Source organism: Trichosurus vulpecula, chromosome 3 (assembly GCF_011100635.1).
Source record: "Trichosurus vulpecula isolate mTriVul1 chromosome 3, mTriVul1.pri, whole genome shotgun sequence".
In the NCBI taxonomy this organism is placed as follows: Eukaryota; Metazoa; Chordata; class Mammalia; order Diprotodontia; family Phalangeridae; genus Trichosurus; species Trichosurus vulpecula.
The window spans coordinates 67,715,747-67,735,608 of record NC_050575.1 but is presented as its reverse complement, the minus strand read 5'-3'; the positions used below and the strand labels follow the sequence as shown (position 1 = coordinate 67,735,608).

Below are 19,862 nucleotides of genomic sequence, written 5' to 3'. Positions count from 1 at the left end.
CTTCCTAGCATTACAGCCCAGGCTTCCTTTCCTCTTGGATGCCATCCTTCAGGCTCCCCTAACTCTGGGCCACTTGGGGTCTAGATCCAGGCTCCCCATACTCTAGGCTTTGCCTTACCTCAGGGTCTAGGATTTTGGTCATCAGCATATCAGCTAAAGTCTCCCTGGAGCATATCAATACCTTTGAAGAGGAAGAAGAGGAGGAGGAGGAGGATGAAGAGCAGATGGAGAAGGAAGAAAAGATGTTGATGAGGATCCCTAGGAAGGCAAGAGCCTCCACCTTCCTCAATACGCACTCCTACAGGAGTCCCTCACAGGATTTCTTCCATTAGTCCGTATTCACCAGGCTTTATCTGAGTTTTGGCTGGCAGGGCCTTCGAATAATGATCTTTTCTGTGAAGGTCAGGGTCCTGAATGGGGCCCAACATTAGGGGACTCTAAGGCCAAGTGCCCACCTATCTCTTCCTTGATCTTCTCTCTGTTCCTGGTTGTCCTAATTATCACTGATGACCAAGAGTCATCCTGTGGCTGATTCTCCCATTAATCTGATGAAGTTGCCAGGAACCTTTCTTTCACTGGCTGGCCTAGACTCAGGAGGAGGGGATTTGGTTAGGGGAGCTGCCTCTCTACAAAAGTGAGCTGATAGACCTGCTCATTCTCTCTGGGGCTTCCTTTCAGATGGTCTAGAGTTGAGAGGAGCAGACCTACATGGAGATGTGTGAGAGGTGGTGAAAAGTTGTGAAGTTGTGATCACTTTCTCCTTGCAGATGGCTGCACAGATTCTGTCCTATGTCCCAGGTGGCCAGTCATCAGAAGTTTCCTGAAGTCTTCTCAGCCAGGGGTCATACTCAGGCTCTCCATGGGGACATACCCTTCAGATAAGATGCCTCCAAACAAGGCTCATTGTGATCTCAAATTGACTGGGAGGAACTCATTAAATTGATCAGGAATTCACTGGATAACCCCCTTACGTGTATGTGGTTTATCTCCACTGTTAGATGTTGCTGTTATTCAGTTGTGACTGACTCTTCATGATCCCATTTGGGGTTTTCTTGGCAAAGATACTGGAGTGGTTTATCATTTCCTTTTACAGCTCATTTTACAGATGAGGAAACTGAGGCAAACCGGGTGAAGTGACTTGCCTAGGGTCACATAGCTAGTAAGTATCTCAGGCTGTATTTGAACTCACGTCCTCTTAACTCCAGGCCTGGCACTCTATTCACTGCACCATCTAGCTGCCTCCCTACTCTTAGAAAGGTAGCAGCTTAAGGAGAAGGGGGCCCTGTGTTTCTCCTGTTGGTATCACCAATGCCGAGCAGAGTTTCATTATCTTCAGTATCTTCACTATCAACACCTATCTTCAGTACCAGCTGCCTGTCAATCATGTTTGTTCTGTATTTTCCAGGGAAGAGATCATTTTCTTTGATAGAGAAAATAGAAATGAGAAAGGGTCGGACAAAATAACAAGGAACTCCTTTTACCTTAGTCCAAAGGGGGGATTCCAGTGTTGAGAACACTGGGCTCTGTGACAGATGGTTGGGGTAGATATTCTGGGAGAAGAGGGGTCTTTACCCTGGATCACAGTTTTGCACATTGAGTCAGGGTCCTTACTTGTAGTCTGAGGCTCTACTTACATGAACTGCCCCCCAAGAGACATGAAGATGTCAGGGTTTTTAGCGCCTTCCATACTGCATCCCCTAGGGTGTGTTTTAATAATGCAGCAATTATCGATTTGGTTAGGTGGTCAACTCCAAGGTGTGCCCTAAGACTTTAGCACTGTCATATAAAGTATCCAGTTTGGGCAACGAAGGAATTCTGCTGTGATAACTCTTCTCCAGGTCCTCCTCCTTTACCTCCAATCTCTCCCACCACGCTCCATGCAATTTACTTCGTATTTTCCTATCTGTCTTGTGGAATTAGACTATAAGCTCCTTGAGGACAGGGTGTGTGTGTGTGTGTGTGTGTGTGTGTGTGTGTGTATTTTGTCTCAGTATCCCCTACATCCATCTAGGCATTTGAGACAAGCTCATGAATTTGAACTGGTATTTGAACTTGATTATCTGCTCTGCTCCATTTAAGGCTAGCCCCAAGAGTGCCAATAACAAAGAATGGGAGTGATGTAGTCCCAGAAATGCCAGCCTCAATGGTGGCATGAAGAGGGGAAAAAAGCCTTTGATCCACTCTCTGCCGTAAGTATTTTGATAGGGAGAATTGATTTCCACTTGCCAGAAAGCATTTCTTTTCCTGTACCTGGTCTATCCACTGTCCTCTCCATCAAGAACTTGGGGCTGAGGTGAGGTGAAAGGCAAAAGTTAACATCATCTTTTATCCTGAGAGCCTGCAAGGGGGGCCAGCCAGGTACACTGGAGCCACTGGCTTAGCATTGACTGTTCGTTTAGTGACACCGATTGTTGTTTGTCCTTCATTCTCAAAGACGACCACGACATCAGGGAGGTGATGCCGTGACATGAAAGTGAATTGGATTTAAGTGAGGGAGAGCTGTGCAAAGTCACCAGCCTCACTTTCTCCTCCAGAGCCATCTGGGCCCAGTGGTGAGATATAGGTCAGGACAACTGGAGATGGCCCAGTTTGCAGTGGGGGACTCTGGCTTTTTCCAACTAAGGTCTTTAACAGGTCTCTGTATGACTGAGGCAACACCTATTTAATGATCAAGGCTTAGTAAGAAATGAGGCAGAGAATGGCCTCTCTACCTAGTCAAAAAAAATTGATCTGTTATTTACATTCATTATGAGCCAATCAGGGCCCAAACAATGACAAAGCATGGCTTGACCTGGGACCTATTGTTGGCCAATCAATGAGAGCCAAAGTGATTTGGGGTTAAGGCTGGTCTTTAAGAAAGAAAAAAGGTTTCAGAGATTTAACTTTACACTCCATTTGGGTAGAGCACCTGCAGGCAAGGGTATGATAACCCTACGTGGACAGAGAGAAGGGTGGTTGTTGTGTTGTCCTTTGTTCTCGAAGGGGACCGTGACATCAGGGAAATGATGACATGACTTGACGTTGACTTGGATTCGAGTGAGGGAGGGCTGTGCAAGGTCACCAGCCTCACTTTCTCCTCCAGATCCAACTGGGTCCAGTGGCCTGATATTCACCAGGAGGACTGGAGATGGCCCAGGATGCAATGGGAGACCCTGGCCCTTTCAGGCTAAGGTCTTTTCAGTCTCTGAGTGAGGTAACACCCATTCAATGAATAGGCCTCTTTAAGAAGTTAATCAAAGGATGGCCCTTTAATCAAAACTCCCTCCCCCCAAAAAAAATATCAAACTGGGAGGGGAGGATCCTCAGGGTTCCTGGCCAAAAGAGAAACAGTTACTATTTGGTATTTACATTCACTCTGGGCTAGGAGGGAAGGGACCTATTGTCCAATCTATGAGCTCCAGAGAAAATTGGGTTTAAGGCTTGGTTTTTCAGAAAGAAATCTAGTCAGTAAACCCCAAGTTAAGGAGGCAGCCTTCAGCCAGGCAGAAGCAGAGGCTACTCACAGGTTGTGTTTGTCCTTCATTCTCAGAGGACCATGACATCAGGGAAATGATGACATGACTTGCAGTTGACTTTGATTTGAGTGAGGGAGGGCTTTGCAAAAAAAGAAAGGAAGAAGGAAGGAAGGAAGAAAGAAAGGAAAGAGGGAGGAAGGAAGGAAGGAAGGGAGGAAGGAAGGAAGGAAGGGAGGAAGGGAGGAAGGGAGGAATGGAGGAAGGAAGGAAGGGAGGGAGGAAGGAAGGGAGGGAGGAAGGGAGGGAGGAAGGAAGGAAGGAAGGAAGGAAGGAAGGAAGGAAGGAAGGAAGGAAGGAAGGAAGGAAGGAAGGAAGGAAGGAAGGAAGGGAGTTGCCCAACTGGCTGTTTCCAGTTTGGTCCCCAGTAGGCAGCTCCTACTACTCAGAGGCTGTTGTTCGCCCTTTGTTCTTGAAGAGGACCAAGACCTCAGGGAGGTGATGCCGTGAGAAGCAAGTGAGTTAGATTTAAGTGAGAGAGAGCTGTGCAAAGTCACCAGCCTCTCTTTCTCCTTCCATGACACCAATTATCATACTGTCAATCAGCAAGCATTAATTAAGCACCTATTATGTGCCAAGCACTGTTTGTTCTCAAGTTGCTTTTACAGGGGATCCCATTTTGGTACACTCTTTATTCTATTTTGGGAAGACTCAAAAGAGACACTTTTAGCAAAAAGCCTTTCCCAGTACCTCCTAGTGCTAGTGCCTTCTCTCACAGATTATCTCTGAATTATTTTGTATAGACCTGTGATGATCTGGTAAATGTTTAACAACTGGCTGGGGGTTGGCTGGGGGGAGAAAGCATGAGTCACACACTTTTAAGTTAACCTGCATCATTAACTTCTTTTCCTTGACTTTCTTAAATCTAGAGAGTCAACAAAACAATAAAACAAGTTGGGATTTGGAGCATTTGCTGATTTCTAAGGTGCAAATGCTCACAATGAAAATTTAACAATCCTTTTTCTTTCTGGTAGTTTTTCCCTTTTGTTCGAATTCTTCTTTCACAACATGACTAATGTGGAAATATATTTAACTTGATTGTACATGTATAACCTATATCAGATTGCTTGCTGGCTTGGGGAGGAAGAGAGAAAAATTTGGAACTCAAAATCTTACAAAAATGAATGTTGAAAACTATCTTTACATGTAATTGGAAAAAATAAAATGCTATTAAAAAGAAAAAAAGAAAAAAAATAAAATTTAACAATCGGCTCTCAGTTTGAGCTGGCTTCGGCACGTTCCTGTATACAGATCTTGTTTGTACACACAGTTGCTTGCATGTTGTGTCCTCTAAGAGTCTGTGGCCCTTGGGAGCAGGGGTTATTTTTTGCTTTTCTTTGTAACCCCCATAACAGTCCTGTCCTGTAGAAGAAGGACAAGATGTACTGTACTTGGCCACAGAATGCAGAATTAATAACAATGGGTAGAAGTTGTAAAGAAAGAAATTTAGGTTTGATGTCTGGGAAAATGTCCTTACAATTTGTTGTTCAGTGGTGACACCCCCATTTCGGGTTTTCTTGGTGAAGATACCAGAGTGGTTTGCCATTTTCTGTTCCAGCTTATTTTACAGGTGAGGAAACTGAGGCCAACAGGTTAAGTGACTTGCCCACAGTCACACAGGTAGTAAGTCTCTGAGGCTAGATTTGAACACAGGTCTTCCTGACTTAAGGGCTGGAGGGGGGATGTCCTTGAGTAGGGGTTGGATGACCACTTCTTGTGTATATTGTGTAGAAGAAGACTGCTATTCAGCTATGGGGTTGGACTAAATGGCCAGGTGAGTTATAAGATGCTGGAGCCAGGAGGGCCTTTCCAAGTCATCTAGTCCAACCTGTTCATATCACAGAGAAGCCAAGGTCTGCAGAGGGGAAGTTACTAGATTTGTCAAAATCAAGACCAAAATAAAGTTGTAACTGACATATCAGTAAGAATGTGCCCCCTTTCCCCCAACTATGTGATTACCCCCAAGATGCCCCTCTGTCTCCCTCCCCTTGCAAGTCCCATTCAGTTTGGTGAATTGTTAGGTGATGACAGAACACAAATATTAAGAAGTGCTACGATTGGTCATAGACTCTTGCTAGCAACTAATTTCCATGATTAAAATATTGGCCAAGTTGTCCAAAGTTGGCTTGTAACCCTAAGAATGACTTGCCCAAGGTCACACAGCTAGTTAATAGGAGAGCCAGGACTAGATCCAAGTCTGGTGACTCTTATGCACTCATTTCTATTTTGCCATACTCTCTCTTCCAACCACAGCTGGACACTCCCAGTGACAGCACGGGCTGGGTTCTTTTGGGCTCTGTATGGATCTGTACTGTGCAGACAGTGAATACACACTAACCACAGAGAGAAAGCAGGCTATGCCAGGAAATCAGGCTGTACGGCTTCCCCTGGTCTTTGTTTATCATCTTCCCTCTTGGTCATTAACAATTTTCTAAGCTATTCCTTTTAATGAACCACTCTCAGGGGCCTCCCACAGCACTTGAAGATGACAAAGTTTGGAGAGGAGACTGTGGTGCTGGTTTTACCAGTTCAGAAGCAGTTTTAATGGAGATGGAAACATCTATCAACTCAACACAAATACCCCCCAAAATACAAACCAAAATATCTTCTTCGGCTGCATAGCAAATATGATGTAAGAATTTAACACCATGATTTTATCACTAGCGTAAATATAACTCACCATAAATAAATGTAAATTCATTGTACAAAAAAACCCCAAAGACTCTTAATACAAATATGGTACATTGACAATTTCTGCAAACAGATTTTTTTTAACTCTTAAAAAGCAAGTTTTTTCTGGTTCTTGGACACACATCAATTAAGCTGGGCCAATGATACTGGAGGTGGGGTGGGGAGGAGGGAGCAGGGAAGGAGGTCACAGAAATATTGGACTTTTATGTTTAGTGTCCATAAAGAAGTGCTGCTAGAAAATAGAATGAAAAAAGAAAATACCACAAATTCACAAATTTCCAAAGGCTTCAGATCTGACTTTTTCTGCCACAGGAGTTAAGAACGTTAACTTCGAGAAGGAATTTGAAGTGGGGCATTTTTGAGGTGGTGTCATCTTTCTACATCATGTAGGACAGGCCTGTGAAGATTAACCATTCCCAGGTAAATCTATGCCTTATAAAGTAAATCAACTTCAAACCTGAGATAGGGTTATCTGTTTCCCTGGGGGGGGGGTTGGGGAGGTGGGAGGGGGGGTATTAGATCAGCAATCTGGTTAGCCTACTCTCAAACAACTACAGCCATGTGGAGTGGGTTGAATTACTCATCAACACTGGCTCTTTCTGGGTCTAAAGTCCAAATTCTGGAATTGACTGATATTTGCGATGGACATCTTTTAGCAATAGCCAGGTGTCTGCTAGTGTTAATAGAGAGCTTCAATTCATTTCACCTGGGATTATAAGAGGACCTACGTGTCTTCTTTGAGCTGCCAGGACTACACTTTGATTGAAAACCACCATCCAAGATGGTGGAATGGCAAAGTGTCCTGAGCCCTTCTAATGGCCGTAGAGGCAGGGCTCATACAGAGAATGTAGCTTTGCTAGAGGGTCACACTCAGCCCTGGGGTTGGCATAAGACTGCTGGAGTAGCACCCCACCCCGACTGGGCACCCTGGATTGAAACATGGCAAATCAAGCTCAACAGGAGCTCTTCCCAGGCAGAATCTGACCACCCAAACGATACCCTTTGACCTAACAGACCTAGGATTTTCGACTCTTCTGGTAACTTCATTAGCAACAAGTGGTGAGGATCTGGGCATCTGGTTGCTAATGACTCTGACACTTCCACCCCCTTGGGAAGCACCTCTGGCTGGATATGGAAAAGGAAGGAATGGTTCTCTCCAGGAGAGAATTCCAAGCTTTTACCTGTTGACAATGAGCCCCTGGGAAAACAGCATCCCAGATCTAGAAGGGACCTCAGAAGCCATCTGGTCCAACCCCCTCATTTTATAGATGGAGACCCAGAGAGGTTAAGTGTTGCCCATAGTCACACAGGTAGTAAGTGGCAGGACCAGGATTTGGACCTAGGGCCTCCAACCCTAAATCCGGTGTTATTTCTATTGTACCACACTGCTTCTTTTCTTCCTTTCCTGCCCACAGCTCTTTCCAACAGTTTACTGCCCTGGCAATAGGGTTACAGAACGCAGGTGGAGAGTAGTGCCTCTTAGGAGTTCTCTCACAGGAGGCTCCTGTTCTTCCCTTTCCTTACTTGGGGCATGAATGTATTCAATTAGCTTCAAGTCTCTCTTCTCCCGTCTTTCCTTGCAGCAAAATTGGCCCAGCTGATTGGCATGAACCCTCTTTCAGAGTTTCCCCTTTGAATTCCATCTCTTGTGGGGCACAGACTGCCCAGAGAGGCACTTTAAATGTTGTCAGCTGCCCATGGCCAAAGCACCCTGTGAAGAGAGAGAAAAAGAGCCCCCACCATGGGCCATTTACCTCAGTGCATGTCTGACATTTACAAAAGGGGTTCCTATATCCTGTGTGAAAGTCATTTGTCATCCTATAGGCAGGTGGGATTTTTGAACAGTTTAAGTGGGGAGCTGGGAGTGAATGGAAGCATTTGTGAGAGAGATTCCATGCCCCTAAACTTAACTGAACAAGTGCTCATTTACCACTTCCCTCTCTACCCCACTTCTCCTCCCCTCAGCAGACTATATCTGACCCTAAGTGAAATGATTCCTCCCTGATATTTACTGAGATTTCATGAGATCACAGATTTAGAGCTGGAAAGGACCTTTGAGGCCATTTAGTCTGATCTCATTATATAGATGAAGAAGCTAATGACCAAAGAGACTAAATGATTTACTGAAGGTCACATAGGTAGTAAGCAAGCATCAGAAGTGGGATTTGAACTCAGGACATCTGACTGTGGAGTCACTGCTCTTTTGACTGTACCATGCATGCTTCCTCCTTTGGTCAGAGCTGTCCTTTGTACCCAGCCCCCAGGAAGCTTGGATTGCTGTTGAGCGTCTGCAGCTCAGTTTCCTATCTTGGCAACAAACCATGGAGAAGACTGGAAAGGCCCCTAGGCTAAAATAATTTTTTTTTAAATTTTTATTTAGGGATGGGAAGGTCGCATATGCTTCAGGAGTACTGTGTCCTATGGGTCCCTTACTATTCTTCCTAACCCTGATACTATTCCATGTGCTGTAGGCATGAATGAAATTTTAATTTCCCTCCTGGAGGGCAGCAGTTGGGTGGGGTGGGGAGGATTACTAATTTTCTTTCAGAGTCAGAAAAAAGCAAGAGCAAGCACCATCTTGAGCAGGAAACCACCACCAAGAAATCTCATGTACTGCGTGTGGGTGGGCACTGCCCAATAGCCCTTGAAGGACAGCTGTTCAGTCCTTGAGTACTCTTGGGGCTGAAGTCCCTGGAGTCCAATGTGGTTCAGAGGAGCAGGAGGAGCTGGGTACCAAAGAGGAGAATGGGCAAGGTGAGGATTGTGGGTTATGCTGACGAGCTGGGGCCTGACCAAGACCTGTGCCTCTAGCTAGGCAGGCAGGCACCATCGCCCTTGGTTCCAAGCTCTGCCAAGTATTGCTTCTCCAGAGAACCATGGGCACCGGAAGTTTCCTCCCCACTTGAAGCCTGCAGATATCAGCACGAGGTCACAGATGGCTATGTTTGCAGAGGTGGGCACAAGATGGAAGGCCTTAAGGAACAGCCATAGTCGTGCGTGGGGAGAGCTGGAGGCTGCGGGGATGCCAAAGGGTCAAACAATGAATCATCAATGTATCAACACAGAAGAAAACGAGGAAGAAAAAGCACGCACTGCCGTTTTGTGTGTCTTTTTTTTTCTTTTTTCTTTTTTTAAGCTATGGGAGAAACCAACCACGGAGATGTCATGGAAGAGCATGCACAGGCCCAGCTCTTCGCTTGGGTCGAGGTGTGCTTGGGGTATCTCGTTTGGTTCGACGTCCAGCCCACAGGTCGCCAGTTTCCTGAGCCAGCCCTGACACAGTCTGAAGGTGGTCCCTCCCTTCCACCTCCTGATAGGCTCTTATTAGGGAACCTCTACACTTAGCAAGTGGTAGCCAAGGACTGGTGGATGGGTGGCTGGAAGCAGCGTACGTGCTCCACGGTGGTACTGTCCGTCTCTACTGACTTCATATATTTGTTCAAGATTGCGAAGACCTCGTTGTTTAGGATCTGGTATTTGCGGATTCTGTCGGCCATCTTCTTCAAGGGCTGTAGCAAAGACGGTGAGTGCGGGTGGGGAACAAGGAAGGATGGAAAAAGAGAACAGAGAGGTGAGGGGAGGCACCAGGGGCACAGAAAAGTCACTTGACAAGGATCACACAGCTAGAAAGTGTCCAGATTCCTACTCCTATAATCTGGTCTTGGTAAAACCCAACCAGATATTCTCAACAATACAATGGTCTTGGATCATTGTATTGCTGAGTACATCCCAAAGTACTAATGAGGAAGCCTCTGAGAAAGAACTAATACTGTCTGAACTCAGACTAACGTGTGCTATTTTTTCCTTTATTTTATTCAAGTCTTCTTGTACAAAATGACTAATGTGGAAATGTTTTACATAATCAATATCTGATTGTTTACCCTCTCAGAGAGGGAGGTGGGAAGGGAGGGAGGGAGAGAGAGAGGATTTGGAATTCAAAACTTAAAAAAAAAACCTTTTAAAACTGTTTTAACATATAATTGGGGGAAAATCATATATATATAATATATATGTATATATGTATGTATACAAACATATAGGTGTGTATATACACATACGTATACCTACATATACATATGTACATGCACATGTGCATGTGTGTATATATACATATGTATATATATGTATATATATTTGAGGTATTTGTATATGTTTATATATTTATATATTATAAAATATTATAATTATATTTTGAGATAGGCATTTGTATTATGTATATGTATATATATTATATACATATATAAAAAATACAAATACCTCAAAAAAAGGGAGATGGGGTTGGAGGAGCTGTATTCCTTCTTTGCCCCGTGAGTGACTTGACTCATCCCACCTGTCGGAGGAGTTCCAGGCTCACAGCTTCACACTAACAACTCCTCACCCTATGCCTCCCTTCATTTGTCAGAACAGTCCAATTCCTTTTATTTCCTTTTGTTTCATTTTAATTTAATTTTTCGTCTTTTCTGCTCTCTTGCACTCTGTTTCTACATTCTCCCTTAGACCCCCACTCGCCCCACACCCTGTTCTACTTACCACATTTTTAATGATCTCGTCCTTCCCATCCTGCCTCTGCACCTTCAGCAGATGGTAACAGAAGTCAAACAGATCAAACCGTCGCTGCTGCCCGAGGAGGACGATGACCGAGCAGCCAGCCCAGTTCAAGCCGTCTCCAAAGCACTGCCTGGGAAGGAAGGAAGCAGGGGCCTGGAGTGAGGGGGAAGCTTGGGAAACCAGAGCCTTCTAAGACCCTGTATCAGGACCATGGCTAGTAGCCTGGCCCCAGAGATTCTTGATCATCCTTTGTCCTCACAATCCCTACCTGTATGTGGGTATGAATGAGCACATCTTATCCAGGGGATTTGGGGATGAGATGCATGACATAATGGATAGTGCCTCTGATTTGAGTCAGAAAGGCCCGAGTTCAAATCCTGCCTCAGACACTTTCCAACTGTGTGACCCTTCTAAGTCTCTTGACCTTTCTGTGTCTTGCTTTCCTCATATATAAAATGAGGAGGTTGGACTCAGTGACTTCTAAGATGCTGTCTAGCTCTAGATCAATAATCCTATGAGATAACAGGTATCGGGTAATTATTATTACTATCATTAATAATAATAATAATAATTTTAATGATGGCTAACATTTACATAGCTTTTACTATACGACAGACACTGTGTTATGTGCTTTACAATTATCATCTCTTTTCAGCCTTGCAACAACCCTGGGAGGGAGGTGCAATCATTGTCCCTATTCTGTAGTTGAAGCAAAGAGAGGTTAAGTGGCTTGTCCAGGGTCACAGAACTAATACGTATCTGATGCGGGATTTGGACTCAGGTCTTCCTGACTCCAGGCTCAACTGAGAAACTTGGAAATCCTACTCAGAAACCCAGGATGGCTGCTTATTACCTCTCAGATCAAATACAGACTTCTGATCCTGGGCTCTACACAAATTAACCCACCTTACCTATAAATGCTAGTTGATTGACTGACTGACGCACCTCTCACTAAATAAACCCGTTACCCCAGCCAGGCTAGTGTCTCTCTTTCCCCCTTCTTCTTCCAACTTCCCTACCTTTGTTCTCCCTATTTCTTTCTTCTGGAATGCCTTCCCTCCTCCTCTCTTCCGGTCCAAATCCTATTCATCCTTTGAGGCTTGGTTAGAGTCCCTTTTCCCCTAAGTAGCCTCTTCTAATGACACCACCCGACCATGGATTTTCCCCTTTCTGATTTTTTTTGTATTTGCTGTTTATATTGAACAATGAATACCTTTATGATACACCATCTTATTTCACCTATTTTGTACCCTTTGGGCTTACTTCAGTTTCTGTAGGTATATCTTTATCTTTCCAATAGACCGTAAGCTCCTTGATGGCAATGCCTATTTTTTTTCCTTGTCTTGCATTCCCCACCATAGTGATTTCTAAGAGTGAATCACTAAATTCCTAGCAGGGAAACTTTAGAGGTGGGTGGCCCCACACCTCTCCAGTCACTCACTCAGCTGTAAATTCGTTGGTCCCCACTGGGATACAGTATACAAACTGCATGGCACTCCAGAGACGGTGAAACTCCACACACTCGTCCACATGCATGACACCATTGGTAGGGGGTGGGCCTCGCCATATGGGATCCTGGAGGTAGCTCCGGATGCGTGTCAGGATGACCTCGAACATGGACAGTCCACAACACAGTCGCTCCTTGGTCAGCAGATCTCCCTCCCGGGCAATTGCAATTTGCTGGGGAGGAAAGTGTCTATGAAAGCCTGTGGGTAGTTCTCTCTTTCTCCTCCTATTCTCCTTTGAGATTTTCTCCCCTTTCCCCCTACCTCTAGTTCCCAAACCGGAAGAACCTGGAGTCTATTCACAATGACTGAGGGCTTGGTGGGGGGCAGAATGCCTATGGATCTTTCGGTGCTCCATGATTTAATTCAACATTTCATGCTTTTATTGTTGTGGACATTCCTTCCACTTCTATAGACTGGGACCATGTCAGAGTCCTGTCAGAGGCTTCATGAGTTGCATCACCAAGTAGGCCAACTTTCAAGTGACCTTAGAAGGCTCTTTAGATGATGGTCACACAATCTGGCACCAGATCCTACCTGAAGTCCCCACACTGTTCCTCCAATTTATTTTATATCTATTATGTCTCAATTTATTTATGTATATGTTGCTCCCCCCGCCAGAACCTAAGCTCCCTAAAGGCAGGGACTACTTGCTTTATGTCTTTATATCCTGGGTTCTTGGCACATAGTGGGCACTTGATAAATGCTAGTGGATTGATGCCTTTCCAGTTTGGTAGCATTTGCCAGAGGCAATGCTCTGCTGCTATAGCTCCAAGACTCCAGGGTCACTTCCATACCATGATGAGACATCAAAGGAAGGATTTGGTGCAACAGAGTACTAACCTTTCAAAAATCAGCACAATATTTGAGAGTAAACCTGCTCTGGCTATCTTGCATCTGTCCTGCTCCTCTCTACCTGAAATAGTACCTTTGGACTGCATTACCAGGAAAAACACCCCCCAGTCCCTGGGGGAGTTAATACATTCTAGTTTGGAACTCCTGCCCTGGGTTTAGCTGCTTTGATTGGTGAATGAGAGCAAACTCAACTAGACTGCCATACTTAGCCAGTCCAGCCCATTACAGCATCTTCACATCCTATCCAGTCATCCATCCTGGCCATCTTGTATCATCCCTTTGCCCCTTCTACTTTTTGCCTTTTCTTCTAGGTTCAGTAATTAAGCAACACTACCATGGTGCCATTGACATGAAATGGGTGTTTCAACTGACTGCCTCATGGATCAGTTCAACATTCTTTCTGGCCTCAAACATTAGACAGAACCTATAATTTAGGGACCAGGTCATAAAATGCCACTTCTTCAAACTGTGTGGATGAAAGCCTTCCCAGAGATGCCTCATTCCACTATGTCCTTATGACCCTTAAAAGTAGTGTCCTTACCAAGTTAAGGATCCCACCCACTCCTGCTCCATGAAACAGCCAACCTCAAAGGTAATCAATGAACAATAATTTGTAAAGTTGGGGCTTACAACTCATTTAAAAAAGCCTGTTGCAATGAAGCCAGGGAATGCTATGACAAATGCAAACAAGGGAGCAGTCTGCCAGTTAAGAAAGGGAATGTCAGACATGAAGATGTTCTTGGTATTTCTCCAGCTCTGTCTTGGGGGAAAGGATGCCCTAATTATAGGTGACCAGTTCTGTTTTTTTAGACAGAAATATTCCCAGAGTTGAGAGTAATTACCCTCACTTGGTTCAGCTATCCCTTATGGTAGCCAACACCCTTGGCTCTAATTCTGTGTTCCCCATGTAACCTTTTGATCTCTGTCTCCTAAGTAGATTTATTCACTAGGAAGGGAAGCCTTGCACCAATGACCAGCCCTCTCAGGCCAGGCAGGTAGGGAAGGTACCGTATCGTCATCCTACTTTGGTGGGGGGAGGTGCCATTAGTACATATCAGATACAGGGTTTGGGGCTGGGGATACAAGGGCAAAAGGAAAAACAGTCCCTAACCTCAAGAAGTTTACTGAGGGAGATGCAGAATAGTGAAACAGGATAGCCGTGTTCACACAGCAAGCTAAAGACGAAGTGGCTTCTAATCAAACACTTCTCCTACTGCTCACTACAGTAGAAACCTGACTTCCACTCGTCTCTGAGATGTATTCCAATTCTCAACAATACAAAGTGGACCTCTGGCCTTTGTTAAGCTGGGCGTGGGGTGGGGGTGGGGAGGGTTATCCTTGAGACATTCAGGGCCTTCTGCATACTCCGGGTCCAGGGTTTCTGGAAACTATGGCAACTCAAGAAGACAAATACAGTATACAGCACAACCCCTTAGACGCTGTCCTAGCTATTGCTGAGTCCTCTTATGAACTCTTACTGGCCTCCAGACTGTTTTGTTAGCTTTCCTGTGGTTGTTTGGATGACTAACTTCTGGACCATTTCTTGATGGGAGAAGGGTTTACAAAACTGCTAACTCCTTTCCAACTTGGACAGAACCTAAAGGCAATTTAACTGGGTAAATATTGAGTGTTTGACTAGGGAATTCTAACAGGCCCAAGGACAATTTATTAAACAGAACCATGAAGCGATTCATAATTTTCTAAATGCAAACAAACGCCAAACATTAAGAACTGGAGACCAGATTCTTGTGGGAGAGTGCTAACAGAGAAGACAAGTTTGCACACTGCCGGGCTTAAGAGATTATTCCCTAAAAGGAAATCTTCTTGGACTGTCTGATCCTACCCCTGGGGAACTAGCCTGAAAATGTGCTCATTAATGTGGTATCTGGACTGCTGTGCCAGGATGCTCTCTAAAGGTCCCTTCCAGCTCAAATAACAACGATAATGATAGACACTCAGAGTGCTTTAGACATTGCAACACACTTTACATAAACAGGGTGTCCCTAAAGTCTTAATGCCATTTAAAGCCTTTAGTTTAGTGCAGTTTTAAGCTATTCAATCAGAACTACGCTAAGACTTTGGCTCCAACCAATCTTTCTAACTTTATTTTCAAATTTTTCCAACATTGTTGTTTGGTCATTTTCAGTTGTGTCTGACTCTTTGTGACCCCATTTGGGGTTTTCTTGGCAAAGACACTGGAGTAGCTTGCGATTTCCTTCTCCAGCTCATTTTATAGATGAGGAAAATGAGGCAAACAGGGTTAAGTGACTTGCCCAGGGTCACACAGCTAACAGGTGTCTGAGGCTGGATTTGAATTCAGGAAGACGAGTCTTCCTGACTCCAGGCTTGGTACCACTTAGCTGCCCTTTATAATGCATAACTCCCTTTTATACATGCTTTGGTCCAGGCAGGCTGGCCTTTTCACATCCAACACTCCATTTTTGTCTCCCCCATGCCTGGAATTCGCTCCTTCCTTTCCTTTCTGCCTCTTAGAATTTGGTTTCCCACCTCCTCCATGAGGCTTTTTCTCAACCCCTTCTGCCCATTTAAACTGTCTGGAATTTATTTAGTATTCACTTCTGTGTATGGTATCTTTCCTGGTAAGAGAATAAGATGCCTGAGGGCAGGCATAGTTGCATTTTTTTTATTCTCATCATCTAGCAAAGTGCCTGGCATACAGTAGGCTCTTAATAAATGCTTGTTGAATTGAATTGAAGGAATCTTAGAACCTAGAAAATCAGAGCTGGAAGGAGCATAAGAAATTATCTAATCCAGCCCTGTTATTTTACAGAGAATGAAACAGAAGTCTAAAGAAGGGATGTTATTTGTTTAAGGTCATACATCATGTGAGTGGCAGAAGAAGGGCCTGGATTCAAGTCTCTCTGGCTTGGTTTAGCCCCAAAGCCCCTTCCATTCCATCCAAGGGCCCCTCTAAATGGCTTTCATCCTGATCTTATTTACTAGGAGACTGGCTGATCAAAGAACAATACAATTTCTGGCTTCTCCTCTTTCTGCACACTTCATTTAAGCCCTATCTGTGGGATGACATAGAAGTAGCAGAAGATGCCAAGAAAAGGCCCGTAAGTGTCTGTAGTGGGGATTGCAAAGGGGTATGGAGAGCTGGGAGCTTCCCAGCCATGTCTGCACTCCCCAGCCCGCCTCTACTGAAGAAAAGAGCTGGGTGATGGCATTAGTTCTCCTGCCAATGCCAGCAGTTAGCCAGCTATTTAGGGCAGTCGGTTGGAAAGAACAGAGCCTATACAAGCCACTATACAGTAGCTGCCCTACATGTGGCAGCGAGTGGAGAGAGTATATAGGGAGAAGCAGGAGCCCTGAAAACTTATGGGCCTCGTATGTACAGAAATACTTATAGCAGCTCTTTTTGTGGTGGCAAAGAATTGGAAATCAAGGGGATGTCCATCAATTGGGGAATGGCTAAACAAATTGTGGTATATGAATGTAATGGAATACTAGTGTACTAAAAGAAATGAAGAGCAGACGGACTTCATTCTGAGTGAGGGGAGCAGAACCAGGAGAACATTATATGTGATTACAGACACAGTGTCTGTAAGGACTAACTTTGATAGACTTGACTCCTCTCATCAATGCAAGGTTCAAAGACATCTCCAAAAGACTCATGATAGAAAAAGCTATGCACATCCAGAAGAAGAATTATGGAGTCTGAAGGCAGATTGAGCCAAACTTTTTGCTCTTTTTTTTCCTTCTTTTTTGGTTTTGTTTCTCCTTTCTCATGATACATTCCATTGGTTATAATTCTTCTTTACAACTGGACTATTATGTAAATAAGTTGGAAGGTACATGTAGAACCTACTTTGGATTACATGCTGTCTTGGGAGGAGGGGAGAGGAGAAGGATGGAGAGAAAATTTGGAGCACAAAAACGTGGAACTGTCGTAAACTAAAAATAAAAAATAAATTTATTTTAAAAACAGAAAGCTTATGGGCCTAGATGGGCAGCATAGATCCCACAGTGTGGCTCTGGGAATGTGCCAGGTGTTACATGTGCTTTCCTGATTACATGTACCAGGGCCTAGACTTAGTGCAATGTCCTGTTAATCTCTGTATCCCCTGAGTGCCCTCATGTGCCCATGATATCTTGGGTACTTAATAAGGATTTGTTTAATTGAATAGAATTGCCTCTCCCCTTGGGGTTGGGATGTTTGTATGACTGAAATTTTGTGTGGTATTTCTTGCCATGTTCTGCTGAGTCCCAGAGTAAGCATGTCTGCATCTGAAGGACTGTCAGTTATGTAAGATGCATCTAGGATGGAGGCCACATTCCTAAAAACAAAGGGCCATCAGTTCATCAAATCTAACCCTCTAATTTTATACATAATGATGACACTGAGGCATAGAGAGGTTAAGTGAATTGCCCAGGGCCACATAACTAGCACCTGAGGCAAAATTTGAACTCAGGTCTTCCTGACTTCAAGCCTAACCCTCAATCTACCGTGCTACCTAGCTGCCCCAATCTCTCTGAGCCATTTCCTCACTCGTAGAGCATGGTTGTGACTTGGTGACAGGACCCTAGGGTCTTCTAGGCAGGGATGTATAGTGGATAGAGCACTGGACTTGGCATTGGGAATGCCTGGGTTTGTATCCTACCCCATACACGTACTAGCTATGTGACACTAAGAAACTCCCTTAGCTTTTCTGAGCCTGTTTCCACAGTCCGGCTAGCAGCTTCCGTGGGGGTGTAAGATCCACCCACAGCCAGCACCCAGAAAGCTGCCGGCACGCTGCGAAAGCACAGGTTCTTTTGATCTGCTTTAGTAAGGATCTTGGATCTTACACCCCCACAGAAGCTGCTAGCTGGATTGTGGAAACAGAGCCTCAGTTTCTTCATCTGTAAAATGGATAGCACCCACCTCACAGGGTTGCTGTGAGGATACAATGAGATAATCTACGTAGCGCTTTGCACAACTTAAAATGCTATATAAACATAAGTTATTGCTATAATAATTATTGTTAAGAGGCTGGCAATTGAGACTCCCCTGAAGACACCCGGTAGGGAAATAGCCTGTAAGTATTTGTTTCCCCCTGACCTGAAATTTCAGCTAATTTTTCTTTTCCTCCTCTTTCTTGCTGGTAGGATAATTCAATTAGGAAAAGCCCAAATTGAAGAGACAAAGAATTTAAAGTCCTGGTTACTCCACACACCTGGATTAACCCACCTCACCTCATGTGGACAGGGCTAGCTTCTGAACTCAGGCAGCTTTCGCCTAGAAGCAGAGGAATGCAGGGAATACATGGACATAGCCACAGACAGGCCTATCTCAGGCTCTAGGGAAGAGTCCAAACCATGAGTAAGTAGGTTGGAGGTTCCGTCCTTTTCAGTGCAGCAGCTGAGATTCTGATAGGTATTTGTCGGTTTCTCTTCAAATTCAAGGAGGAATAAAAAGAACCCAAACGTTCTCTTCAGTGGCTCTTGTATCTCTCCTCTCCCCTCCTCCCTTGTTCACTATCTTTTTTCACCTATTCACCTAGACTATTGCAACTGCCTCCACACTCATCTCTCAGCCTCCCGTCTCCTCCCAGAATCAGGGAATTTTATAACAAGAAGGAACTTCAGAGCCCATCTAGTCCAACCCATACTCAAAGGGAATCCCCACAAGAACCCACTAGAGAAGGGGTCATCTAGTTTCTGAAGCCTCTTATGAAGTGTAAGCCACTGCTTTTGGACGGTGTCAATTGTTAGGAAGTTTTTCCTGACATCAAACTTAAATTTGCCCCTTTGCAACTACCACCGTTGCTCATAGTCCTTCCTTGTGGAGCCAGAGAGAAAAAATTCAATCCATTTCCCAAATGATATCCATCCAAATGAATGACCAAAGCTATAATTTCCCCCTCCCCACCTCGAACTTGCTTTTCTCCAGGCTAAATACTCCCAGTTATTTCAATTGATTCTCAAATGTCAAGGACACTAGGCCCTTCACTATCTTGTCTACCATGCTCTGGAGATCCTATGTATGACCTTTGGAAAAGTACTCTTTAAGACCTTCAATTTCTTCATCTGTAAAATGGAGATGATATTTATGTTACCTACCTAAGAAGATTGCTGTGAAGAATAACTTTAAAGCCCTATAGAAATATAAGTTGTTAGAGAAATACTTCCTTAGGAGTATTCTGCTGGCCTGTAGTAGCTAAGGCAGTTCTCAAAGGACCCTGAATTTCCACCTTTTCGTGTTACCCCACATTCTGGGGCATGCATTACGAAGCTCTCTTACATCAGATCCAATCCACTGTGTTGTCAAATTAATCTTCCTAGTGGACAACTGAGACCATGTCACTCCTCTTCTCAAGACACTTCTGTGGCTCTCCATAACTCACCAAATGATATACAAACTCCTTAGCCTAGTATTTAAGGCTCCCTACAATCTGGTTTGAATTTACCTTTCCAGGCTTAGCTCGGATGACTCTCCTTCCTGTATTTACATTCCAGTGTGGCTTCAGGAGGAGTGAGGAGAGCTTGGCATAAAATGGGTGGCCTGGTTCACACCCAATCTCCTACAGGGTCATCACTGAGTCCCCTTCTGCTCCTGTTTGAGCCTAAATATCAAAGTACCTTAGGCCTGACCACCTCCCCTTCTAGGGTCTGAGACCTGGTGGTTTCCTTTGCCCTAAATCCCATTTTCCTTGCATTTATTCCCTCATGCCCTGGCATCTGGGTGTCTCAAGTTAGGCCTCATGCCTTCCCTGGTGTGAATTAAAATGTGCCATTATGAATGACT

The 19,862-nt window shown here is 44.5% G+C and overlaps 1 protein-coding gene across 1 annotated transcript in view; it reads right to left on the bottom strand.

Moving 5' to 3' along the window:
• Positions 1-6,025: 6,025 nt before the first annotated feature.
• The window catches only part of CYFIP2 (cytoplasmic FMR1 interacting protein 2), a 144,306-nt gene continuing 130,469 nt past the window's right edge, over positions 6,026-19,862 (bottom strand). Inside the window, exons 29-31 of the mRNA XM_036749549.1 lie at positions 12,193-12,431; positions 10,734-10,881; positions 6,026-9,712 (exon numbers count right to left, since the gene is read on the bottom strand). Of these exons, the coding sequence (XP_036605444.1) occupies positions 9,545-9,712; positions 10,734-10,881; positions 12,193-12,431 (555 nt within the window). The 3' untranslated portion in view covers positions 6,026-9,544. The remainder of the gene's footprint in view (positions 9,713-10,733; positions 10,882-12,192; positions 12,432-19,862) is intronic.